Source organism: Zosterops lateralis (assembly GCF_965231275.1).
Source record: "Zosterops lateralis genome assembly, chromosome: 3".
Lineage (NCBI taxonomy): Eukaryota > Metazoa > Chordata > Aves > Passeriformes > Zosteropidae > Zosterops > Zosterops lateralis.
The window spans coordinates 98578052-98605619 of record NC_139764.1 but is presented as its reverse complement, the minus strand read 5'-3'; the positions used below and the strand labels follow the sequence as shown (position 1 = coordinate 98605619).

Below are 27568 nucleotides of genomic sequence, written 5' to 3'. Positions count from 1 at the left end.
ACAATGATAAACATATTCAGCATAATTTAACTGGCCAAACTGGAACAGTTTTTGTGAAGCTTGAAGGGAAAAGGAAAGGAGAAGAAGGTATCACGGAGACAAGATAAAGAGCAAAAGCTCTGATGGCACTACAGAGTTTGGGTGTCTTTTTGTCTTAAACTTTTTCTTGGTCATCTTATTGACCTCCTTATCTTTCATGGCCCTTTTTATGACCTGTTTCAGGCTCCTTCTTTGCACTGATCCCACGGGTCATCTTTTCTCAGCATCCCAGATAAAGCAAGAAAAGTTACCCAGTGCAGACATCTGACAGCAGAGTGAGCTTGATTCAGCTGAAGCCAGGTACCCAACTAGCATAGGATCAGAATTAGACTTTCCCTGTGTATCTTAGAGATATGAACTGTATCCTTTGAACCACATTCTTGATGATATTTGTCACACATTTCCTCAGCAACTTCAAAAGTGTTTTGAGTCCTGTAATTACAGTGCTGTTTACCTACCATCTTAACTAACAAGCATTTGCTCAGAACAGACATTTTCTCAAACACTTCCTTTATTATCTTTTCCCCCAAGTGCAAAACTAATTTACCAAGAGCCATATTAACATCCCTGGTTATATCTAAATCAGTATTCTTTTGAGAACAAAAATATTAAAAGAGTAATAAGCAAGTATGAGTTTCTGTCCTAGATTTGCAGTAAACTCTGTGCTTGTGCTTTCTGCTTTAGGGACCTTAGAAACTCCTGCCTACCAGTCCCTCACCAATAACTCTTTGCAGTCATGTGTGAGAAACACGAGCTTGGTGTCACTTTTCATAAAGAAAATTACCTAAGATAATCACTTTAAAATGGGTCTAGCACTGTGCTTGTTTTCAGGTTATTTCCCAGACCTTTTAAATTGGTGCTTTCAGCCAGCAGATGTATAGTAACTATGAACACTTGGCTCTTGCATTGCATATCTAATATATATCACTGTCCATGCTCTACTGCTGGAAAACTGATTCATACACAGAAAGGTGAGGAGACTTAGAATCTCCATAATGGTACCTTAAGTTAGCCACAGTTGAAGTATTTTGGCCAGTGGTTTCCTTTACTGTGCCCCATGAGCCACTAGTATGGACTCCAAAGAATCATATGAAAGCATGGTTTTAGGTAGAATTTTAATAACAGGATACAATAAGTTTTTAGAGTTGACTACACTCCAGTGGTCCTAACTTTCTGGGGACTCCTGATCTGGTCTGACATTTGTGATTACAGAATTACTAAAGTGCTCCCAGCTCCCTTATGATGGCAGAGCTGTGTTACCAGGGCAACCTAAGCTACAGCTCAATGAATAACAAAACCAGCATATTTGCTGAGGGCAGGTCTCTCGAGGCTCTTTACTACCACTGCACAGAATATACTTCCAACCAAACCACTGCAGGTAGGCCAGGAGAAGGATGAAGCACAGGTATAGAAGTGAACATTCCTTCTAGCAGCACTGTCCTGCAGCAGAAGTGTCCCTTGGATGCCCTTGTCCCTTGCCCTGCTGTGTGTTCTGTATCAGATCTGGCTGGGGAGCACATCTCAGAGCAGTGTAATCAGGCAGGGCTGGGGAGTGGTGATTCTGAGTCACATTTCAAGCACACGGAACTGAAAGCCCTGCAGTGGAGAGAAATGAGGCACCATGAAAATGAGACATCAAAGGCATATAAATAAGAAGAGATATGAAAAAAAAAAGTTGACATCTCAACTGATGGACAGGTGACTTGAATCACACACAGGTCCTAAGCAGTTCAAATGCAGCTCCTTCACCAAAGCTCCATCATGAGGATGGCCAGTCTGGGTCACCTGAACCCTGACTGTTGGGTGGGTGAAGTGAGCCAGTGCTGTTCCCAAGCCCGACATCAGTAGGCTGTCTACAAGTCCAAGACACATGTAGGCCCATTTTGCAGTGGTGAACTGCTGTCCCACATGTAGGCTGCCTTTTCTTTTTGGAAACAGGTGGTGTGTGTGAATTCTGATCACATGAAGATTTTGACAGTGTTCATAGACCCAAGACATTTGGTGAAATTTTCTTTGTAAAAAAAGAAATTATTTTAAAATAAATCCTCTTGGTCTCACTCACATACTTAGGAGAACTATTTTGTCTGAGAAAGAACTGTGAGGACTTGGATCCAAACTTACTACTCAGTGCAGGCACTTGCACCTATTCAGAGTGTGAAGTACTTGCTAGCCTGGAGCAGCAACGCTTCACACTTACATTGCTCAGATAACAGTGAGTTGACAGGGTCAAAAATATGTAAGGAGAATGAAACCTCTGAACAGGTTGATAGCTTGTAGACACTAAGGACTGCAGCAGCTCAGCAAAAAACTGCCTGCATTCCTCCAGTTTTAGGGTGAATGGGTCATTCAGTCAGTGGTGCAATTTAAGGTAACTCTGCCCTGTCCTCCTGCTGCAAAGTCACCAGGTCACTGCATGAGATCCTCTTGTCCTGGTCTTTCCCCTCTGTTGAGGCTTTAAGATAGGGCCCAGAGGAGCATTAAGACAGGCACACAACTTCGCATCTTACAGAAGGAGAATTACCACAACATCCCATCACAGCAATTTTTTCAAGAGCATCTGATTCTGCAGAAGGCTCAGGACTCCAGTTCCCACTGTGGAACCCAAGGAAAATGGAAGGTCTTATTTGGTTGGCTCAGGCATTTATCTTTTTTTCAAGCAACTCTCAATGATACCTCATTCACAAATGTGGTCTACCACAGCTCTAATTAGGAATGGCAAGCAAAATCTAACACTACAGTCCATGTATTCCATGACTTGCTCTGTTTTTGAGGTATTGCCAAAAAATCCCTGGAAGGCAAAATCCATTCCAGCATAGCCTTTTTCTAGCCCACTCTTTTTCTGTTTCTTTGTAATGCAGATGGTACAGAATTCAATACATGAATCTTCCATAGCATGCTGAAGTCTCACTTACACTTAAATACCATATTCTCAACCTAGCTTGCAAGGGAAAAAAACGCAGGAGTATCACCACCTTTCGATTTCCATGCATGAGAATAAATCTCACTTGTGAAGCCACAATACTGTTTTCAGTTTGCTCAAAAGAGTTTCATTTGTCTCTTTCATACAATTCTAAGCCTAAACAGGAACTCTTCATATGTATATAAAGACATAGTACATATACACACATAAATGTAGAAGCAAAGCAGTCTGCATAAGGTAGAATGACAATAGATGTTTCCAAATCCAAACACACGCAAATTCAATCAGTTAAATGTTTTGCGGTGTTTCGTTTTGTTTTGTTTTTTACTATGGTAGGTGTCCAGTTGTCCAGCTGCCAGGTTTTGCTTAGGCTGCTGGAGTATACTGGCAGTCAGTTCCCTCTGCGTCTCATACACCAAAATAGTACAGCTGGAGACTGGCCCACATTTCATTACTTTCCACAAGGACCACATTTGCTGCTTTTATATTAACAATACTCCTGGAATAATGTCTGGTCCTAATGTCTGATTAAAAATACTGCCCAGAAGAAACACATTTTATCTTGTACTTAGATTCTCTTTTCTTCTATTAAATTTCACATCAAAGAAGCTTTTTCCTAGGAGAGAAAAGAGAATCAATAAAAAATCTGATGTCCTCTGAAGAGCAGAAATTGATACCAGAGATGTTAACTTCCACCAGTGTCTGTGACAGCTGTTGGGTGGATAACAGAAATTACCAGGATATATGTTAAATCATCAGGATGTATTTTAGAACCAGAACATAACAACCTGGGATGGGAACTTGACATTAGGTCCAGTTCTTTTTTTTTAGGATTTTTTTTTTTTACTGTAGCCATGAGTGTTTACCAAACAATTGCATTGATGAAAAGAAAATTTGATGCCAAATAAACAAAGCAAAAAAATGGATCCTTTAAGCTTAAAAGGAAATATGTTGCTCTGTGGCATTCACACAGCTTTATAAATGTGATCAAGCAGGAGAAAGCAAGTCTCTCCATTATACATTGCAAGGTCTTTTCAGGCCAAATTTTGTGAAGTCTGCTCAGTGGAACCTGAAGCCACATGATCTGTTAACATTGATGCTAACAGAACTGTCTAAATTACAATAAGTGATTTGGGAAGAGTTTTAAAACAGCATCTTGCTTCCATTTAAAGCAGTGTCACAGCTCTTGTTCTCTGAATAGGGCTGGTATGCCTGTGAAAGTACAAACCATCTTGCCAGAGTGTATCCACAGATGTCTGTAAAGGTGACAAAGGCATGTGTGAAACTGCTCAGGAAATCATAAAGTTAAGTGGTTTATATTCATCATCCTGCCATGGAACACTAAAAAACTCTGGAAAGTTCCTGAATGGCTTTGCCATTGACATCTGGTGAATCTTAAATATGTTATGTCCAGTTGTAAGACAGTAATAAGCTTTAAGTATGGAAAGGTGTTTTCTGTTTCTCTTAAAATCCCTATTAGGACAAAAGCGCACCAGTCAGAGGGCAGAAGAATCTTCATTATTTATACATAAACATGTGCCACCTTTCCTAAAAACTGGAAAGGAAGAGATGGAAGACTGGCAGCACCATCTCCTGGCAGATAAAAGAAACAGGGACCACTTTGTGTCAGAATGTAGGGCCAAGTAATTTCTTTGTGGATTTTAAAAAGACTGTAGCAGGAAGTAACTTCACAAGAGTATATTCTCTTCCTGGGAAGATTCTTTGATATGCTTCAGAGAAGAAAAGCATTATCTGTTATTATAATTATGGAGAACATATCCTCACAATAATGAAGAATAAATTCAGGTTGCTTATGCCTTTAAAAAGCTCTCTCCTGTAGGTCTCTGCTTTCCTTTGTGATGCAGTAATAGCAGATTTCAAAACTAGCACAGCAGGTAAGTCAGTCCAGTTGCAGCATATTTCTGTAGTCCTGGAAGACCACAGGAGACCATAGAAGTTCCTCGAAGTCAGAAAATATTGAAATATGTACATTTCAAGAGCTGTAGCCAAATTTCTGTCTTGCTGAGTAGGTAGGGGAAATGTTGGGAAATGTACTATTAACTCCTGGATCACTAATGTGGAGCGCTATTTTACATATTTTGAAAGTGACGATAGGCCAAACATCACTAAGTAAGGGTGAGGCCTTCAAAGTAATGAAATGCTGTATGGGAAAGAAAAACATCTATGGAGATAAAAGAGGAGACTAAGTCAGATGACTTGGTGAAAGGCAGACATGGAAGAGAACAGAGGAGAAAAAAGAAATATGGAAGAGAGGAATTACAGAAACTTCAGAACTGGTATGCCACAGGAGCCCAGATCTCATTTATCAGCAAGAGGGAGAAAACAACCTCAGCAATCAGGCCAAAGCATAGCAGTCTTCTGCCTGTTAACTCTTGCAGACCTGTTCTTGCTGTTAGGTCCCCTGTTTCATGGTATGAAACAAACATAAACCCCTCCTCCAGAACATAAACATAGATGATATTTTGCTGTTGGGTTTTTTCTGTGTTTTGAAGGTTATTTAACTTTGAGAAACTCCCAGGAACTTTTAAAGAATTTTTTTCCTTTCTGTAGATCATCATGAAAGTAGAAGAGATTCATGAACTTATTCATTCCATCCTCCTCCCAAAGTATGAGCACTTCTTATAAGTCATTGCACTTCCCAGGACTTCGCCCAACACGGGTTCAGAAGCCACACGTAATACAGGTTTCAGTAATTCCCATGGGAAAATATGCAGCTTTATGAAGCCTACATCTCCCACACGGGTGGGGAGGAGCTCTGCTTATCTCTTTAGCTCAGAACCAAGATCAGGACTTTTTCCTCAGGGGATCATTTACTCTTCAAACATTCACAAAACAAAAGTAATCCACCATTTTCCTCCAGGGCATGCCACAGAATCCATCTTCCTTTCTAATCAAACTACTAAACTGTATATTTTATGAATCATTCTGGGTAGTGGGTTTACCTCTTTTACCAAACAGCTCTTCTTAAGTTCTTCTTGTGAACGGGGTCAGTTACCCAGCTAGCTGTCACTCCACATCTCCATCATTTATTATTAACACAGGGAAACACATTCACTACCTTTATATATTAATTTATATTAATTTTTGTAAAGAATTACATATAAAATTCTTTTTTATATAAAAAATTATATATTAAATTATTTTGTATTTTTTTTAATTCAATGTGCTGTACTTGGGCTATTCCTCATCAACACAGTACATGCTGTTTCCCATTAATTTCTAAACATATCCCATGTATTTAGCATATCCTTGTTTAGTCCCTACTCAGGTTAATAAAATGGCTCCAATTCCTTACTGTGAGAAGGAAAGAAATAGAAATGCATTCTATTAATACTGAGTATCAACACACTCCAAAAGTGATCTTGTACTGGACACAAGATGATATATTTGTATAAACAATTTAATTTTTTTTAACACTTAGACATGCTATTAAACTAACCTATGATACCAAATCAATTACTGTTATTAATGTGGAATAAACAATATTGCTAAATCAGTGACAATTTTCATAATAACTACATACTGTTATGCTATTATTAAATTGTAACAGTCTAAACACTTTAATCTAACAACTCCATTGTGATGGGCTCTGTCAGAACCAAAATCACAGTCTCATAACCCTAAAAATATTTATAGGCAATCAGCTTTTATTATTAAAGTGTCCTTGTGAGATAAGAGGTAAATAGAAGAAAAAAAAACTAGTCAGTGGGAAAATTCAAGTGGTAAGAGAAAAAGAAACTTTTTACCTGGCTTTCTTTATCTTCCTTCACATTTTACAAAATAGTGAGAGTTAGGGTAGTCTATCCATTGATTTAAAAAAATGGATCTGTTCTGGGACCTCTGAAGTCCAACATGTGATCTGGAAACTGGGATAAATAGTTCACAGATAAAACAATGTAATTCCAAAAAGTTCCATCTAAAGTTGATTCTAAGACTTGCAGAAAGATCCTGCAATATTAAATCATATTTGATAAAATGGTAAATGAAAATTTATGTTTATAAATGCTATATGTAACTTTCATCAAATACTTACAATGATGAGCATTTGTTTAGTTGTTATTAATCTGAAAAGACATCTGAGAAAGCTGGTGAAGTCTCATCTACCTGAAACTTCAACTCTGTACTCAGTGGAGGTCAAAAATTACAGAAAGTCACTAGAATCAAAACATGGGTAGAGAAAAATTATTTACTATACACTTCACAATGGCTGTACTATCTCAAAAAACCAAAAATACCCCACCCAAAAACCAAAACCCAAAAGCCAGAGAGAGATTTAGATTAAGCACAAACATGGATTAATCACACACAAGGGAAGGCTATTTGAAAAAAAAAAACCCAATCAAACCTGTAACTCAGAGGGTTATGGCAGATTTAATGAATGACATCAAAGGAGAGAGTCATAAAATGCATAAAACCCAATAATACATTGATAATAATTTTCAAGAGGATCTGAAATAATCTAAGATTATTTAAATATTTTTAGTGTACCAGGTGCCAGAAGCTGAAACCCAACAACCAAACTGGTGAAAAAAACAGTACTGAGAGATGATAAAGCCATGGTGGAAAGCCCAAAAGAACCTCCTGAATCTGTGTTCCTGTGCTGGAAAACATCATTGGCCTTATCTCTGATTTGTTTCAAATGGAGATGTTGACTTAGAAAGAAGTTCATAACACAAAACCAACAGTGACAAATTCTCAACAGACACTGTTCAGGCAGGAAACTCAAGGATGCAATAATTCTCACAGTGCAGTGAGATTCTAACTGTGGTATAAATTATTGCTTAAAACTTTCTTGGCATCTAAGAAGTGGATTGTATCAAATGTTACATTTTTTAAAAAATGTTTCTAAGGGAAAGCTGGAGAACTAGTGACCATTAAAAGTGACATCTATTCTACACAGACCAGTACAACTATAATTAGTGCATACGTGGGGAAATGTGATTTACCAGGGAAAGGTCAACCAGGGTTTTGTCAACATTGTTCTTGCCAAGAGAAGTCATGCCTTACAAACTCAGATTGAAGTCTTTTCAATGTGTCAGCAAGCACTTGGATAACAGGGGTTGCAGAGATACAGTTTGCTGGGATTTCTGAAAGAGTTTCAAGACTTTCTTGCTAAAGTTTCTTAAGGAGACTAAACAACCACAGGATAAGAGAGAAGATCCCAGCATAGACTGAAATGCAGTTAAAAGCCTAAATATATGGTCAGTGTTCACAATGAAAGGAAGTCACTAATGCACCTTCACATCTCTGTGCTTATTCATAAATAATCTGAGTAAAGTAAGGAGTGACAAGGCAAAGATTGCTGAAGATTCAGTGTTATTCATGAAAGGAGAGAAAAGGTGTGGCTGAGAATTGCAGAAAGACCTTCCTCTATTCAGGGCTCATTCCCCCCACTGATGCTCCACCATATGGGGGACACATTTTCTCTGGCACAGGACTCAACAGGGACCCCCAGACTCCTCCAAAGCCTCACTCAGACCCTCTGTGTCATCTGGAACAGCACTGGACACCCCCATGTGGGCAACTGAACAGAGTCCTCAGTGCCTGGCAAGAAAACAACGTGATCATGAAGACAGACAGATGTACAGCCATGTTCATGGGGAAAAATCAGTCCTATCACACACGGAATAATGGTGTCTGAACTGAGCACTACGTGTCAGGAGTGAGAGCTGAGAAGCTTAATGTGATCTATAGGACAAAGCCAGCTCAGTGATCAACAGCACATTGAATATTAAAAATATTTAGAACCAATATTGAAAACAGGGCAGGGAACATTGTTATGCCACTTTATAAATCTACTATATGCCTCTGTCATGAGCACCATATGCAGTTCCAGTTCCACCATCACAAAGAGGAATAATAGAAACTGTAAAGTTCATAGAATAGCAACAAACACTTCCTTGGAAAGAAGATGATTTCACTTGGACTTGTCAGACTGCAAGAGGAGCCTTACCAGACTGCAAGGGGATTTCATGGAGGCTCTGAAGTGGTGACTGGCACAGAGAAGGCAAAATTAATGTACTGTCCTTTCCCAAGAAGCAGGGTTGGGTCATCACAGGCTGTTACAAAACACCAAGTTGAAAGCAAGGAAAGTGGCTGTTCATACATACAGGGACATTGTGGAAATCCCTGCCACAGGATGTTATGGATGCTGCAAGTTTACGAGCAGTAGGTCACAGAAATCAGAGAAATCACAGAATGGATAAGGTTGGAAGGACCACAGTGGAGCATCTGGTCCAACCTCCCTGCTTAAGCAGGGCCATTTCAGAGTACATGTCACAGGATTGTATCCTGGTGGTTCTGGAATATCTCCAGTGGGGGAGACTTGACAGATTCCCTGGACAATCTCTTCCAGTGCTCAGGCATTCACATAGTAAAAAATTTTTCCTCATGTTCAGGTGGCACTTCCTGAGCATCAAGTCAACTGAACAAACGTATAGAGGAGATTTGGTGAGGGCTGCTAAGGAAGACACAACCTCTGATTTCAGGAGTCACTACATGCAAATTGTTGGGAGTGCAAAACAGACCCACCAGAAGTTTCCAAAGAAGTTTCACCTCTTACAGTCTTCTCATTGCTGGGGACAAGAACTGGGAAACACACTCTTGGTTTAAGTGATGTATCTGATTTTATGGTGTTATGAAAAAATGAAAAATTAGTAAATTTATTGATTTTTAGAAATATTTCAGGTTTACTAATGAGCAGCACAGCTTAAGCAGGATGGGACACTTTTTCTCCATTTTTGTCTAGTGCATCACTTGCAATCATCTTTGCTAGAGGCATCTGCAAAAAGGTAAGAGATCCACCTAATTCTGGAGAACATTAAGCAGAGCACTACAGTACAGCTGTAACACAAGTACATCTTCTGTGCTTTTATCTCAATAAGGCATGTTCTTTGGGAACAGTTGAGTCATGGACCCATCAGTTATTATTTGCACTAAGTGCCACAATCCCCAGTTTTGCTAAGGAAACGACACAAACCCTTGTAAAGTCACCGAGTACAGTCACACACGGGCTGGGGAGAAGCGGCAAAGGCAGCTGTGAGTGGCATCACTGAGAGTGCAAGATCTGAGAGCATCAGGGTCCTGCCAGGCAGGCCCACAGCCCACACTGTCCCCAGAGAGGGGCTGCACAGCCCAGAGCTTCTCCCTGTCCAGGGCTCTGTCCGCGCCCTGGGAAGGCCGGGGGGGCTGTGCTGGGGATGTCCCAAGAAAGCAAGTGCTCTCAGCAGGAAGAGCAGCGCTGCCAGCAGCTGGAAGGAGACGATCCTGCCCTTCTCTTCAGCCCTGGTGAGGACACACCTGGAGTGCTGTGTCCAGTTCTGGGCTCCTCAGTGCCAGAGGGGCATGGAGCTCCTGGAGAGGGTCCAGCACAGGCTACAGAGATGATCAAGGGACTGAAGCATCTCTCTCACAAGAAAAGCTGAGAGAGTTGGGCCTGTTCAGCCAGAAGTGATGACTAAGAGGGAGCTCACCGATGTATTTCAGTATCTGGAGGGAGCGTGTCAAGAGCACGGAGCCAGGCTCCTTTTGGTGGTGCCAAGCAATAGGACAAGATGCAACGGGCAGAAATGATTGCTCAGGAAGCTCTACCTGAACACGAGGAAGAACTTTATTGTGCGTGCGACCAAGCGCTGGAACAGCCTGTCCTGAGGCTGTGTTGTCTCCCTCCCTGAGTATATTCAAGAACCGTACGGATGCAATCATGTGCCATGTGGTCTATGATGACCCTGGAGGAGCAGAGAGGCTGGACCGGACGTCCCAGCAGTCCCCCCACGCCGGCCCACAGCAGCCCCCCACGCCGCCCCACAGCCGTCCCCTCACGAAGGCAGCACGGGCCCGCCCCGCCCTCCCAGGGAGCGGCTCCTCCCCCCGCCCCGCCCCCGCCCAAGATGGCGCCCCGCCCGCCCCACAATGCCCCGCGCGCAGTGCCGCGCTTCCGGGTGCGGGCCCAGGAGGGCGGCGGGCCCGGCGCGGCGGGCGGAGGGCGAGGCTGCCCCGGGCGGGCGCGCGGTGCCGGAGGAGCTGCGCCCGGACCATGAGGCTCCCCCTGTGGCTGCTCCCGGCCCTGGTGCTGCTCTGGGCGCCGCGCGGGCTGGAGGCGCTGGGGCACCCGCAGCGCCCGCAGCGCTACGGTGAGCGCAGGGCGCGACCACGGCAGGCGCGGAGGGGAGGGCAGGGCAGGGCAGGGAGGAGGAGGAGGAGGGAGAGACCACTGCGGCGGGCCGGGCGGGGGGCGGTGTGTGGGGTGTGGGGTGCGGCAGGGCGCTCCTTTGGCTGGGGGCATCGCTGATGGGCAGTGCTGGGGACACACATTGTCGTCACACTCCAGGTCTGCTGGAGAGTTTTCCTCACAGGAATTTGCGTTCTCTTGAGGCGGGATAATCCCAGAGTAGGTCCGGTAGGAAGGGACCGCAGTGGGTGGCCTGGTCCAGTGTCCACGCTCCCGCAGGGTATCCTGGATTACATTCCGCAGGATTGCATCCAGGCGGTTCTGGAATATCTCCAGTGAGGGAGGCTGCACAGCCTCGCGGGGCAAAATCATATAAATGGCTTCCCTTCATATTTCTGTTTGGAGAGTCACAGAGAGCCCGAAGCCAGTGGAACTGGAAGTGACCTCTGGAAGAGCTTGACAGGGAGGGGAACTGCTGCTTTATTTAACTTCTGTAAACAGTTTTGCATCTAAACTTCTGCTTTACAATGAACAAGTTGTAGAGTCCCATTTGATAAGCAAAATTTATCACTGAAATGGCAGATGGTCTCTTGCAAGAGGCAGTGGCTGTGTCTTGCCATTAACACCCATGTCTTACTTCTTGGATCCTTGTCTTTGCTCCGTTTTCCCTCTTCTCTGTACCATAGTTCTGCATCGCTGGAGCAGGAAATCTTTGTTTCCTTTAAAACTTTTCTCTGGCCCCCACATGAAAACCCCTGTTGCAAAAATCCAAGGTGCAAAAATGATTTTTTGGTAAGTTCTGTTGCTTTCCTTGAGCCCATTGGTATACAGGGCAGGAATTCACATGTGATGATGGACATTCAAATCAACAACTGAAGTGTCTAAAGGCAGTCTCTGAACACTGTTCCAGTGATAAATCAGCTGTACATTCACACAGAGATATTTGTCCTATCTCCAGTCAGTGAGGCCAGCAGGGACTGCTCCAAGTCCCCTTTCCCCAGATCTCTCAGGTTATTTCCTGACAGGTGTCCAGGCTTCCCCTCTGCCCTCCTGTCCTGCACCTGAGGTGGATTTGTGGTTCTGTGCTCACCTCAGCAGCTGGTGGCTGCAGGAACCTGGGAAGGATGGAGCTCCGTGGTGGATGCTCCAGGAAGTGTAATGGAAATAAAACAAACACAGTGTGTCCTTTCAACATCAGGCAGGTCAGGGAGGTTCTGAACAGCAGTTTTATCTTGGGCTGTCAGATCTTTGTGCCTTCTGAAGGACCTGTCTGCTATGAGTTTGTGCAGTCTTTATCTGAAGGCTTTTATCTTCTTGGCCCATATTCCACTATGCCTGGCCTAAGAGCTCTTCAATTTTATGCAATACTGCATGGAGGAAAACCTCATTTCTTGTTTCTAAACGTTGGAAGAATTATTCATTTTCTTCACACCTTTAATGACTGACATACCTATGCAATTTGTTTCATTTATACTATCTTTTGTTTTTTAAGTGAGAAAATAATAGTCTGTATAATAATTCTTAGTATGAGGAAAGAATCATGACTTTATTGGTTATTTCTGTCTGTATATTTTGTGTTGGATTTTTATTTATTTGAGATGTTATGGTCAGCACGTATGCAGAATACCATTTGCAATACAAAGGCATCATAAATTTATAATGATGAATGCTTTTGATTTTGTTTCCTTTCTGAGTAGTTTTTGGTCTTTAATAGTCACTCCAAGTTCTCTTTTCTTTGTGTTTGTTTGTTTGTTTAGGTTTTTGGGAGTGGATTTGGGTTTGTTTGTTTTTTGTTTTATTTTGGTTTTTTGTTTGTTTTGGGTTTTTTGTTTTGAGTGGTGGTAATTGTACTGACATACTTTGCTATGTAAATACAACGAGGAATTCTTGTTCTCACCCGTTACTTCACACATTCACATCTTGAATTTCATCAAGTGTTTTGTTGTCCACTAAACTAAAATCACAAAAGTATTTTGTGGGGGAGCTTGAAAAATCTGTGTGTGCTACCTTAGCTGTTACTTTTATCCACGTGCTACTCCCTTGTGTGTGTATATATACATATTTATATACACACATGCTAATATATAGGAGGCACTATTTTTCTAGTATCTTATTTAGCCCCAGATCTAGTAACTTGCACATCGTTGTTATTGTTACCTGTTTGCCAGGTCAGGACATTGAATGTATTTGTTGATTAGGCCCTTAGATGGTACCTGGAGTGGAAATTAGTCTTTTCAGACCCCTTGCACTACACCAGTGGCACTTTGGTCCCATATCCACAGTTAGGAGTGACCAATTCTGTTTTTGCAGTGCTTTGTAACTCTTGGGTTAATAAATTCATATCCTGCTGATTTATTGGTCATTTTCTTGACTTGTTGTAAAATGTCTTTTCCTGAGTCTCAAACACAGCTCTTTACATATATTCTATCATGACAAAAAGTTCCTTCTGGGGATCTTTTTAATCTCCTCTGCAGTGAATACTAAGGTCAATTATTAGTACTGCCCTTTAGCATCCCTTCTTGGGGCTATATTTGCAGCTTACTTGTTTTACAAGCCCTTTTGGTTATTTAGCTGTGTAGTTTCTTCTCATAAAATAAAAAATATTTCAAGTATTAGCTTTATGCCTTTTACAAACTGCTTTTAAAAATACCTTTGCCTATTTTATTGTGGTTTTATGTTCATCTTTTGTTGGAGTCCTGTTGTCCTCATCTTACAGCTTGGTTTTCTAAATATCATCTTTTCCTTCTAATAATTTCAGTGTTATTATTTTGAAAGCTCTGTTTATCCACAGCTTAATTTTTGGGAGCTGAAATCAGATTTCTAATGAGAACTATCCTTAAGGAAGTTTCATGAGTTAACATTTTGTGATTTCTGTTGAGAACTTCTTGCTAATTACTCTGAGTTCAGTTTTTCAAGGAGAAAAAAAATACACAGTGAAAAAAAGAATTTGACAAAGAATAGAATAAGTGATAAAAAGATGTGGGTCATTTTCCAACTTTTTTCGGCTGAAGTAATCTTAGGGTGTGGTGCTCCAGGAGTCTAAACTGATCTAAAATGGGACTGCCACAACCTGACCTCAGCTTTCCAATCCCTTCCCCATTCCTGTGAGCACATTCATGGAATGTGAGCTGTCTGGAAGATAATATCTTTTTTTGTTTGATTGGTTGGGGTTTTTTCCTTGTTTGTTTGTTTGTTTGTTTGGGGTTTTTGTTTGCTTGGTTTTGGTTTATTTTCAGTAAAGGGTATATTTTCTCTCTGTGGGCTCCATTATTGTGGAGCAGCTCACGGTGTGACTGTCCAAGCACCTGCCCCATTGTTTTTGGGGGATGGAAGTGGTTGTGTTCCAGGTGAGGGATGAAGGCAGGATGGTATCCACCTCAGTTTGTCTGTGAGTGTACTCCTTTTAATAATGTTGACATCAGGGATCAATTTCTAGAAGAGTGGGACTCTACTACTCAATACAGTTACTGATACTGTAGTTTGGCCCCAGAAAAATTAATGGCAACTTTTGCAAAATTTTTATCTTTGTTGTCATTTATCTCTGAAGATAACCTTTTATAGTTATAAAATATTTATACTTTTTGTCTTGGAGTTCAGACATATCTGAATGGTAACAGAGCTTAATGTACTTGAAAAGAGTAACAGTGCAAATATCCAGCTTGGGTGCTGAATAGGTGAATAGGTCACTGAATATACCTAAAGCTGCCTAAATCTCTATTACAATACAACAGTACAAGTTGAGTGCTGCCACTAAGCAGCATGTATCCAGGATTATCCCTAACAGAGTCTGGATGTAAAATGTGTCTTAATCCACTCTTACCTCTTTTGAATGAGAACTTTTTGTCACAAGCTAGGCAGGGAACTAAAACAAGACCGTTGTTCCTTTGCTGGGCAGATGCTACTCTTTAAATCACTCACTAGGGATCTTTTCCTGCCTGCCAAATTGCACTAATAAATCTGAGGCAGGTACCCTGATCTCCACACTGCAGAAATACCACACAGAATTCAGAACAACTGCGTGAGCTGGGGAAATGACCTGTTATAAATGATTCGGCACAAACCTACCTAATGCGCATCAGAAGGCTCGGATTTAGAAATTGAGTGAAAAAACCCAAATGGTAGTGGTGTTGATGAATAAAACAGGGGAGCTAAGTGATACAGAGGGCAGCATAAATTGATTTGCCTTCAGTTTTGAATTCTTCACACTTGGTGTAATGAAACACAGGAAGTCCAAAAGGCCAGGAATGTAACTTGCTGCCAAAGAGTTTAGGGATTGGAAGTTTAGCTCAGTGTCAAGAATGTGCAGTGAGGTAATTAGTGACAAAAATCTTAATGCAAGATTAAATTTTATCCTAGTGGACTGAAGCTTCTTAGTTGGAGACTAAGGTAAGACTTAGGTGAGGGTCAAATGATTAATTTCCCTACCATGATCTACCTTTTTTGTTACTGTTTCTTACCCCATTTGGACATCCTTTGAAGCAAGATAACTGTTTTAGATGGAGCTGGTTTTGCAGTTTGTCCCCAAAAGCTGAATGTTGAGTGTGTTTCTCACTATACGTCGTGTGGTGGAGAATTCAAGGACACACAGTCCCACAGCCTGTGGTCCCTGCCAAGATGTGGTGGGATTATTTCAAAATCATTTCAGGCATTTATTGATGCAGTGTCTTTGTCTCCGTATAAACAGCAAATGCTTGGTGTAGACATGGCCCTATTGAATGCAAATTATCAGTATTATTTCTGTGTTGTGGATTAGCAGTCTTTTCCATGAAGTTACTTAATATCAAGTTTTTCCAGTACTTTTCTCAGGTTTGTTTTCATTTGTTCATATGAATAGGTCAGTGTTTGCATGTCTAACTGAAAAAAGTGATTGAAGTGTAATTTCCTCAAAAAGTACTCAAGGTCAACAAAAAGAAGAATGTCAATGCTACATTAAATTCTAATTAATAAGAATTACCTTTAACTACTGCAAGATTTTTGTAATGGGAGCATAATCCAGTGCTCAGCATGAGTTTGGTTTTCAGTGGTGCCAATTTGTTCTGACCTTAAAGCAGACAAAAAGTAGAATTCCTGTTTGTATTTAAGATTTGCGGTGGTTTAATTTTCTCCCCAGTAAAAACTGACAACTTCACTGCTGATGTACATTGCTGATAGCAGCAGTGACTCATCTCAGTTTCATGCTTGTGCCACTCTGGAATCTTTGTTTGCATGTGCATCCCCAGTGTGGATTTCTGCTCTGTGGCTGGAAGGGCCAAGTGAGGAAGCACAGCCAGCCTTACTCTAACACTCTGACTTTACATTAGGATTTAATTGTTGTTTAGTAGTTGGCAGAGATTTATCGTTGAGACAGAAGTTTATATTTCATTTCTGTTATAAACAGGTTGATCCCCCCACCTCCAGCTTTTTTGTAAACTGTAAGAGTCTGAGTTTCCCTGTTTGCCAGACTGATGATGGGACATGCTTTGCTGTGGAACTGAGAGCCAGGTTTCTTTAACAAAGAGCAGTTTATCCTGCTGTCCTTTTCTGTGATCTGCATGTGCAGCACATCAGCTTGCCTGTTTTGTGGATGTCCTGCAACCCTCTCAGTGGTTCTAATGGTCTTCCTCATGTCTTTCATTCTTGCAGACACATGTGATAGTACTGCTCATCTATATCACTTGTGCCCTGCATCTCTTCACAAGATGCATCCCTACCTTCTTGTGCTGCCCTAATGTGCATTATTTGTACTTTTTTCCCTCCTTGATATTTGCATTTTTAACCTATGTAGGTGCATGGACTGGAAAGTGGGAAGGCAAAGGGGCTCTGTTATGAAGGGAGGCGCCTACAGCTGCCACCCATTAGATGGTGATCCATAATTACTGAGGTGTTGAACAAGAACATGATATCCCTTTGTTTCCTTGCTCATCTTTTCTGATTGTCACTGAAATAAAATAGAATAAAATTCTGCCCCTCAGTACCTGTGATGTGCCTCGAATTTTGGAAGTTCATGTGTGAATGAGTCCAAAGCTGTAATCCAAAAGGAGAAGAAATGCAGTCAGAAGTGAAAGGATTGGTCTCACAAGTGTAGTCTAATGTAATTAGATTACACAGTAATTAATGTCTAGCTAGAAACAGCTCCACTCAAACTTATTTTGTGACACAGCAGGATTTTGTGATGTGGTATCTTTGTACAGTAGTGAGGCTTATAGTTTTTTGAGAGCCAGACAAATGATGTGTTTCCACAGAACGCTGCATCCTGTGACTGGGTAGTTCCTCTCTGCAGGATGTATAGAAGCATGTGATTTGGGGCTGGGTTGTGTTGAGTTTTTTGAGCATCAAGTCATATGATGCTGTTCTGGTGTAAGATGGGACGGCTGCATTGCTCTTGTTTCAGTTATTTATGAGGATGTTAATTCCATGGACTTCCTTATTTTTTATGATGTCAATACTTGGCAGGATATTACTTTTTTTTCCTTCGAAAAGTGGTCTGTTGTCATTAATAGGACAGACTGTTGTTAAATCAAATAGATCCAATGGTATCAGTTTTGTTCCTCACTGGTTCTTGTTTAAGATGTGATTAGTGAAGGAGGTAATTTGCAGGGTTGGAAGCGTGTGAGGTAACGTGTAGGAGCCATTGTGGGTATTCAGCTGTATTCAAAACCACCAGAAACAGCAGCTTAATTATCTATACAGCTTCTGCTTAACAGAATTTACACCCTTAAGGAAATATTCCCACTGCCCAGAAACAGATGCTTATTTTACTGTGGGGAAAAAATTTTGGAGTACTATAAAGGTGCAGCTACATGAACAAGTTTTTCCTGAGACGAGCTAAAGGGTATTTAGTAAGCTGTTAGCCTTTCCATGATACCCATCACTGGCGTGTCTGAATGTGTGATAAAGAGAGAGTAGTTGCCCAGTGTAACTGCAGGAGAAGTGCACTGGGGAGTAGCTGGTGGACAATAAAGCAGCAGCATCCCTGCCCTCCCAAGCACAAGGGCTGGGTAACTGTACCCCGAGGCTTTGTCTGCTGCTGACTGAATGCGAGCACCTTGTTCTCTCATGTGGTTTAACTAGTTTGGTGCAGCTGGGATCGAGTCAAAAACATGCCTTCTGAAACACTCAGCAGTGCTGGCGTGGCTGGCCATTCTTACTAACAGGTTTGTCCAGAAATGTGCTCAAACAGAGTGTAAACTTTTATCTTGTTATGGTTTATTAGAATGCTGACATGTATTTGGTTCTTGCTTTGAACTTGTTTCTCACACAAGTTCTTCTGTTTATATGTTCTAGATGAGGAAAACAGCAACCACTCTTCAGTGGAAAGAAGTAAACATGATTTATCTAAACTGTTAAAAGCATGGGCTGTTTTGTGTGGGATAAGTGTTTCAATTCACTTTGTATTGTGTCTCTGGCAATGTCTCTGTACCAGATGTGCTGGAGAAAGATGTAACAGCACATGCAAGGAGTTGTTACAGAACAGCTTTCCCACGATGATCCTTCTCAATGCGTCTTCTTCATCAACAGTCTCATAAAAGCAGCATAAGCTGTTCAGAGAAGGTGTCCAGAAGCATTTAGGCATGACAGCATCACCTCCTGCCTGGCACAGACCATTTGTGTGCCCAGCTGAAATGGGAATGTATTTGCCTTCTCCATTAGCCCTCCCTGGGATGGTGCTGCAGCCAAATGATCCTGTATTGCAGCCAGTGAGTAGCTGCTACTGCAAACACAGGGGCTGCTGTTTTATGTAGGGTGATGGAGACCTGCTTTAGCTCATGTGGTTCAAGCTGGAAACACTCCAGTCTGTTTCCTGGTCTAAATTCTGAGACTCTGAATTATATTTCAAATTACTGTATTTGGTTGCTTTAATTAAAATATTTTCATGTACAAGAAGAGTATACAAAACTAAATAGTAACAATAAAGAATATGGAGCCCTTCAACTGTTGTCATTCCTCAGCTGAATCAGAAAAATTGTTACTAGTCAGCTGCTCATAAGCTTTTGATAGGTGTTTGATACCCATTGGAAATCAGCTTGAGATCAGAACCCAGAGGCAGTCGATAAGTACCACATGAAATACAGCCTGGGGCCCTTTTTCCAGTCTTGGAGATGACACTGATTTAACAGTCCCACTGCAAAATCCTTCCTGAGTGTGTTTGCAGTGCTTGTTCTGGGACTGCTGCACCCTGTAGGCTTGTCATCCCATTCCAGTGCCTTTGACAGAAAAATTATTTCTGCTTTTATTCCCTTAGGATGATTGGAGAAATAACTGCAATCATTCCTGCAAACCCCACTGGTTATCTAGTAGTCTTTTTTAAATCCCAAAAGTAATTTTTTTTGTTTGTTTTAAATTTGGATCTTGAGTTTTAGGTAGGAACATTTTCTATAATAATTTTGAAGACAGTTTTAAAAAACATGAATTATATCTTCTGGGTTAAAACTTCATGCTTCTAGGTAAGCTTAACCTTTCCATAAATAATGCAGTGCAAAAGAGTGCTTATGAAATGGCTGACTTGCCACATTTGTGTGTTGGTTTCCGGACAATAGATGGGGCATGAGATCATGGGAATTTACTGTTGTACTTATGAAAGCCAAGCTGGTTGGAGAAGGGTGACATTGGTATTTGAATTGCTGGTTAAGCACTGAAAGAGAAACAACTTCTTTTGAAATACATGCAGCGGCCTCCAACTCAGGGAGTTAAGCTATTCCCCTGTGCATTCTTGAGCTCTTTAGCGCTGGAGCAGAGTTTATTAAAAGATACTTTCCTGTGTTAAGTCTGGAAGTCTAGTGCTAGGAGGCTTTTAGCCCAGAAACAAGGTGAAAAAAGAGAGGGAAGAGTTGGTGAGATCAAAGCTGGGGGTAGAGGAGGGATCACTGCTGTGGATTTCTTCTTGAGAGCTCTGGGATATCATCTTTGTCACCAATGTTCTTTCCCTGTCTCTCTTAGAAACCTCATTTCTGTGTTTTCTTGGGAAGTTTCCCTCCAGAAAAGAAGGTACCGTGAGGTGAAGACTGGTGACAATAAATAAATACTTGTCATATCAGGATGTAATTAAGGTGTTCCCTAAAAAGACAGGAATGCAGAAACCTAGGAGGGTGTGGAAAGGAATGAACCACAAAAAAGTGGTTTGGGAAAACTGGGCTCAGTCTGTTGAAGCCCATGGGAAATGACTCTTGGACTGTAATGAAGATAAAGGGGAAGGAATACCAGAAAAATTTTTAAATTTGAATAAAAAGTCAAGTATATGCTTTCTATGGCTCCCATCCACAGACTGCTGTACAGTTGGACTCTGTACAGTTCTGTGTTTTCTTTAAAATAATGACACTTCATCTTTTATTTTCAATAAGCCAGACACATGGATTCATTTTTGCAATATCAACATTTTTTTTTTAAAAAAATTTAGTTTGCATGTATTACCAATATATTTGTTCCACATCTGTCTGATACTGTAATTAGTTAACAGATTATGTCTGGGAGCAACGTGTCTTAAGCCTCTACTTACGTTGTAAGTAAAATTAAAAGCAAACAAATTTAGGAAGGGTAAGAGGAAATATGAACAAGTGCACTCTTGTTTCAGGGTTACAGGAACTGGGAGTGCCATATGTTTCATTTGTTATTTCAATAGAATCATCTTACTCATCTTCATGAACTTCTTAAGTCTTGTTCTTACTACCCTTCCTGTGTCTCTGTGAGGCATTTCCAGAAGGGTGTTTGTGTATATTAAGGTGGAGTAGGACTTGCCTACCAAATAAAAAAGCCTGGTTTTCTTTTTAGCAGACTTCTCAGTTATCTTTCCATGAAACTCAGACATTTTGTCTGGCCATAGTGGCAACTGCATGTTGCTCTTTGGCATGGCTTTCTCTTGGTTCTGGTCTGTACTTCAAAGGCAGAGGTGGAAAAGGACAGTAATGTTTGTAGCTGGGGGTGTGCCTCTCGGGCACACCTTGTTCTTGGCAAGTCCCCAAACAGCACAGCAGTGGCACCTCACCTCTTGTTTCTTGCCCCATGTACCACATGCTTGGTCTGTATCATAAACCAATGTTGGATATCCTGTATATCAACATTCACTTTAATTGAGGGGTCAGCTCTTGCTGAATGTGGTGGGAGAATCTCAAGTTTGATTAAAAGAATTCAGAACTAGGTGGTTTAATGAGTTTTTTTTTTTTTTTCTAGAATTGATTTCCTTGCTTGTTCCTACCCCCTTTCCAGGTGGTTCTGGATAAGGGCAGATGCCAGACAAAAAGCAGTTTTTTTAACAAAAAAAGAGCTGTTTGGAGAGAGAGAAGTTAGGCATTTACTCAGTGTGGCTCTAGTGAACCAGCTCTACAGCATATGGTAACCTAAAGATGAAGGCCCTGCTTGGCTGCAGCAGTGGGGCATATGTGGGGAAAATCCCCACATCAGAAAATATGGTGATAGAAACTTGTCTTTGCATATAACCCGAAACACATGGTAATCAATTGCAGGTGCTCTCGACCTGTGGGGTTGTAAACAGAAATCAGGAAGTTGCAACTGCACTGCCCTTCCTGTGTTGCTCAAGGAGGAGCAGGCGGGAGGGAGAAGCCTGGGAACCGCTGCTCGGTGGCCTCTGCTGCCCACGAAAGCAGCCGTGTCACCCGTGCCTCACTCTGTGAGTGGGTCTGGCGCAGGGCCAGGAGGGCTGTCAGGGTTATCTTTGCTTCTGTGCCTTCAGTGTACAAAAGCACACCTGTGGCCGTAAGCTGCTGGTTAATTCTCCCACCCACCACCATGCAAAAGGCAAAGCGAGGTGCTTCCCTTGCCCTCACCAGTGTATGCATTCTTAAAGCTTTCCTGGGCTTTGGAGGCATGGATTTGGGGATAAATTATGGTACTGAGTGTCAGGTTTAAAAACTCCATATTATTTCAAGAGCTATGAGCATCTAGATTTCAAGTTGGCAATCTTGGTTTGTTGCACAATAGCCAGTAAAACAGCTTGTTAGTGGTGCTGTTTACTTAAAAGTCCAATAAAACGCGTGAGGTTGCTTTGCTGAGTGGGGTAAGCTAGTGGCCAGGGGCTCTGAAGGAATGCCATCTTCCTCAACAGAAAAGCTCTGTGGTAGCTATCAGGTCTGGTTTAGAAGCATAGCTGGAAACTGGGGAGGAAGAAACAAGGAATTTTTTAAATAAAGAATATCTGGGTGAGCACTTCTGTCTCTTGTAAAACACATCTGAATCCTCATTTAGTGCAGTGAAGAGTGAACACCTCTGGCTGAGAAGGAAAACAGTGATGTGGGAATAAGAGCCTCTGGTTAGGGCTGTAAATAGCAACTGAATCTATCAGTGCTAGTGGAAGCCAGGGTGGTTGTTGGGTGTCTCACTGGGTGGTGGGTGCTCCAAAGAAGGAAGAGTGTGGATGGGTGCTTTGATGAAGGAATGCCTTACAAAGTAGTAGGAGGCTTTATCAGCAAGAGCCAAACATGTTTGCAGCTGTCATGCACTTGTTAATAGTGGAAACATCTGCAGAATATTGACCTGAATTTGTAATTTGTGTACTGCTCCCACAGGAATTCAGGCACTTAGTTTCCTTTCTCTGAACAAGTTTTTTGAGTAGAAAAAGGAGTTTTGTGTGACGGTAAGGTATTGGGAAACCAGGTAATCTCACATGAGTTGCCTTGTTAGTTAGTTAATTCTGATTGATTGTGCTGTGCAGATACCTGTTTTTTGGCTACTGTTGGGCAGAAAGGCCCAATACAGTCCAATCTGCAATTAATTTGGTTTAAGTCTCCTAGGTTAATTTTTTTTTCTTCAGACTCATGTGGGAACCAGCAGGTGAGGAGAGTAATTCACCCCAGAGAAATGGGGACGTTCTCCTCATTTAGTGTCTGGAGGGCAGCCAGGGAGGGCATTAGTTCTGCATTACTGTGGCAGTAAAAATTATTAGTTTGTTGCTCAGAAACTGTAGAAAAAGTGAAGCAAGCTCTGTTTGTATCTCTCAGATTGTGTCTTGTGTCACTCTGATTTCTACTTGCCTACACAAAATAGACCATTACAGAAATACACGATAGTTATCCTAAAATTAGAGCAAACTGTGGTCTTGCTGTTGAAATGGGAGTCTCTGGTTTGCTCTTTTTTATGTGTGCATTTGAAAATAAAGTCTTTTGAAAGTAAAACTTTCCTTGTTGGTCTTTCAGACACGGTTGAGTCCATGCTTTCAGATTACGACATCCTCTCTCTGTCTAACATCCAGCAACACTCACTGAAGAAGAGGGACCTCCAGCCTGAGACACACGTAGAGAGGCTCTTAAGTTTTTCAGCCCTGCAAAGGTAATTAAATCATCAGTGATGAAATAGTATAATATTTTCCTTCCATTTCTGATGAGTAATGTGCAGGTTCAAACCCAGAAATTGTTGTCTTGTTTTCTGTCATGACTGGCCAGTTCTTCTAGGTTAGTGATCTGCATGGTTATATGACTTCAGAGAGGCTCAGAGGAAAGGGGAAAGTAAGTTCTATGTTATTTCTCTGATGGCTGAAGTAGCAGTAATTTAGAATTTCTTTTGCTTTATTCTTAGGTTTTAGTTACATGTAGATTACTCCCACTGATGGGGTTAGATCTCACTTATACCTCATCTGGCAATGTACTTGTTGACTGTCCTCTGGTTCCTGAAAATCAGTCTCAGCCTTCAGTTTGGGAAGTGTGTGTGGTGTGTTGCCCAAGAGATTTACTGTATTTATTTTCATGGAGGTTTAATCCTTTTCCTACTGAGTATAAATGTCCCATTAAATAAACTACTTATTTTAATTTGTTTGTTTGTTTGTTTGGCTTGGTTTTGTTTTTTGGTTTTCGTTATAAGATGGGAAATAAAAGCTCAAGTGAAAGGAGGAGGAGAAGTAGAAGAGAAAAGGCATGAAGATTGCAGGGGTTTTATTCTGGGAGTCAGAAAAGTATCTTGCATGTATTTGAGTGCTGAAATTGTGAATCTGAAATGGGTAGCAGGGTGAGAATAACACTTTGTATTAACAAATGTAGATTGATTTTTGTTTGTCTGACATCTTTTGTCCTTTGTGTATTCATGTGCCTTCCCCTGTGTCATCTTCAACTGTCATGCAAGTTATGCATAATTTTTGAATCTCTGAATGTTTGAAAGGGCAATTTTTTTCAGTTTGGAGGGGCAGTTATGAGAGGTTAATGGGATCAGATGTCTGACTGTCCTTGTTTTGCACTGCCTCATACACCCTGGCTTTAGGGTGAGGTTGCCAATGATGATTACAGAATAATTGCAGAGGAGCATGCCAAAAATCTTTGACCCAAAGCCCACATAAACCAAGAGCCCATGAGGCTTCTTCCAGAAAAGGTTGTCAGCTTACTTCTTGGGGTAGTATTTTGTTTTTGTAACAATATATTGTAAAAATTGTAGGGAGTTCAGATTTCTCTTTATGGTCTAATGCCTGTATTATGTCAGAAAGTAAGAACTTCAAGATAATTTTTTTCAAATAGATGAAGAAATTTCTTGATCTGATTTTCTTTTTTTAATAGTTACCAGTAACTGGTTTTGCTTAACTGTGAATGGAGAAGGCACATGATGAGCAAACTCTGACTGTTTTGGATTTTGGGTTTTTTGGTTTTTTTTCTTTCTTTTTTTTTTTTTTTTTAATCAAACATCTGTGACTCCAAAATATTTACAGTTATGAATTACACAGTATATGTTTTTGTAGCCTGTTTATCAGAGTTAATGCTTTTTAACTTCTTTTGAACCCTCAGTAAAATGGAGATTGAATGTATCTGTTATGTGTATACTTTGCTTAAAAATAAATGTAAGTAAATTCTTTTACAGGCACTTTAAATTATACTTAACTGCAACTGCTGAACACTTTTCAGAAAAATTTCAAGCATTAATTGTGGATGGTGAAGGCAAGGAGAAGGAGTATCATGTTCAATGGCAGGACTTTTTCACCGGACATGTCGTTGGTTAGTATGAAGTAGACTGTGGGTCAATGCTGAGAAACCACAGCTTTGCTCAAGGCTCTTGGGCAGAGTAAATGGTGTATTTCCCTCATTTTTATCAGATATGGCTAGGATGAAGAAATAAATGTAATTCTTATCCCCTTGAGTTTTCTGGTTTTGTTTTTGTGGTGTGTTTGGGGATTTTTTTAGGTTTGGTGGGTGGTAGGGTTTATTGCATCAGGCTCCTAAGATAGGACTCTTGTGTTTAGTTTGGCAGGACACAAAGGTATAATTTGCTTAAGCAGCAGCTTGCAAATTATAATTTTTTTTAAATGCTGATGGTAGCTTTAATTCCAGCTGGAATGTAGGACTTGAATGTTCCGTGCCCCGGAACACAAAGCTGGGGTAGAGGTGATGCAGTGATGCCCAGACTGTTCAATTAAAAGACTTAAAGATAGTTCTTTGTAGATTACTTTTCTGTAAAGAAAGATACCATGCTCCGCTTTCATGCAGTACTAATGCTTCTGCTAAATTGTTTTGATTTCTTTTTTGACTTTGTGATGTGGTGAGACTTTTCTGCTGGAATGCAGGCTGACGCCATGAAATTACTGTCTGATTGTAGTTAGATGCACTCTGCATTTATTGGCAGAAATACTGTGTCCCCCATTACTAATCCCCAGAGCCATCTCAACACTTTCTGTAAAACTTTCTGATAAATCTGAATTTCATTGACTATGACTATTGGAAAGTTAAGACTTGGGGAAAGTGTTGGTTAATTTCTTATTTTTCTTTAAATTGACCAGTACAGAGACTGAGAAAGGTAATTTGTCATGAAGTTTAGGAACCGTTAAAAACTTATAACAAACAGTGTCTTGTGCAGGAGCACATGCAAACACCTGAATTAATTTAATTCTTTCATGTTTATGTTAAAGGAGAGCATAATTCCAAGGTTGTGGCACATATTGGGGATGAAGATTTTACAGTGCGAATCAATACTGATGGAGAAGAATACAATATCGAGGTATGCTATGGAAAACTGTATCCAGACAATCACCTTCTTTTCCTCTGGATGTTCCTCTTCCTAGTTAGTTGTGTTGACACTTCTGTAGCTCAAACTAGATTTGGTGGTAGTGTTTGTTTTGGGGTGAGAGGGGAGAGAAATAAGAAACCAATTTGGCTTGCAAGTGTTGACTTTTGTTAGTGAGTGACATTGTCTGACAGTTGCATGTTTAGATACATCAGGGAGAAGGTATATTTTAAACACTATGGATAATGCTAGAAATTAGTGGTGATCATGGCCTCGAACAAACTGTGGCAGTCTGAACAGAGTCAGCATCTGTGAAGTTTTTTAAAACTGGCTGTGTTACATCTTGGAAGTTTTCCCATTCTTAGAGCTTCATTGAAAATCTGATATTTTATCTGAAAATCTGATTATTTTTCCCTGCTCCCTTGTTTTTCACCATTTTCATTGCTTGTGTTATTTTGAACTCTTGGTTTAAAAAAAAAATTCAACAAATATATAATTAGAGACTGTCATAATGAGATGTTCAGTTCAGTATCCCAGACACAAGCAGTATTAGAATGGCTGAATAACAGTAATTATGGCTGAGTGTTATATGGATATTGTAATTGTCTCCAAACCCAAAGATACGCAGAATTATGGGTAAACCTGAGAAATCTAGTCATGTTAAAGTATAAAAATGTGATCAAAATGCCCAAATCACTGTCCTTGTGTTTTACATTGAGAACATACAGTAGCTGTTTGCTTGTGATGTAAAGCATTTTTGTGTTTGTGGTCCAGAGCAGCTGTGGGTGTGCCTTGTCTCTCTGTACAGCCAAGCCCCTGTTCCTGCCTGGCTGTGTCTTGCAGCTGAGGGCAGGGAATGGTGTGCAGCCTCTGGCTGGCCCATGCTGCCTCACTGCTGGTGACTCCAGGTCAGCTTTGGCCACTAACAGCCCTGCCTGAGGTGTGCAGTCACAGAGGGAGCATGCCTGAGTCTGTTCCCCAAAGGCAGCATGGACAAAGCTGCTCTGCCATTTCCTGCTTTTGTTTTCAAGGTAGTTGTGTATGGTTTTGGAAAGGTTGTGGGCCTTTGTGCAAACTAGTGTTGCCCTTACACCTTGTCTTAATGTGTGAAACTCTCAGTTTTGTGTTGCAGACGTGTGGCTGCTGACATGGCCCAGCCTTCATGTTTCGGGACCTTTTAGCTGTGAAGTGAAAGCACAGTGTGCTAAATAATGGCTGGCTGATTGCAAGAGCCCTGCCTGAGGGCCAGATGAGACCCAGAGCCAGGTGCACTATGTTGTTGATGCAGGCAGTCTGTACTGCTTGGCTTTGGCCAAAGAACTGACCCTGTTTGTGTTGTATTTGGTGGTGCTGCTTTAGCTTTAACATTCAGATAATAATAGGACTTGTCAGTAAAGTAAAAGGATGGTTTGTATGCATCTGCTATGGGAATTGGTGTCTTTCCTTGAGATTCCATGGTCTTCTTTGGTTTTGGAGAAATTTTCATGCTTGTGAGTGACTTGGGTAGCTATTGAACA

General features: G+C 41.1%; 1 protein-coding gene across 1 annotated transcript in view; it reads left to right on the top strand.

The window, feature by feature from the left end:
- Positions 1–10994: 10994 nt before the first annotated feature.
- The window catches only part of ADAM17 (ADAM metallopeptidase domain 17), a 34696-nt gene continuing 18122 nt past the window's right edge, over positions 10995–27568 (top strand). Inside the window, exons 1-4 of the mRNA XM_083856774.1 lie at positions 10995–11112; positions 23273–23405; positions 24915–25048; positions 25957–26045. Of these exons, the coding sequence (XP_083712900.1) occupies positions 11016–11112; positions 23273–23405; positions 24915–25048; positions 25957–26045 (453 nt within the window). The 5' untranslated portion in view covers positions 10995–11015. The remainder of the gene's footprint in view (positions 11113–23272; positions 23406–24914; positions 25049–25956; positions 26046–27568) is intronic.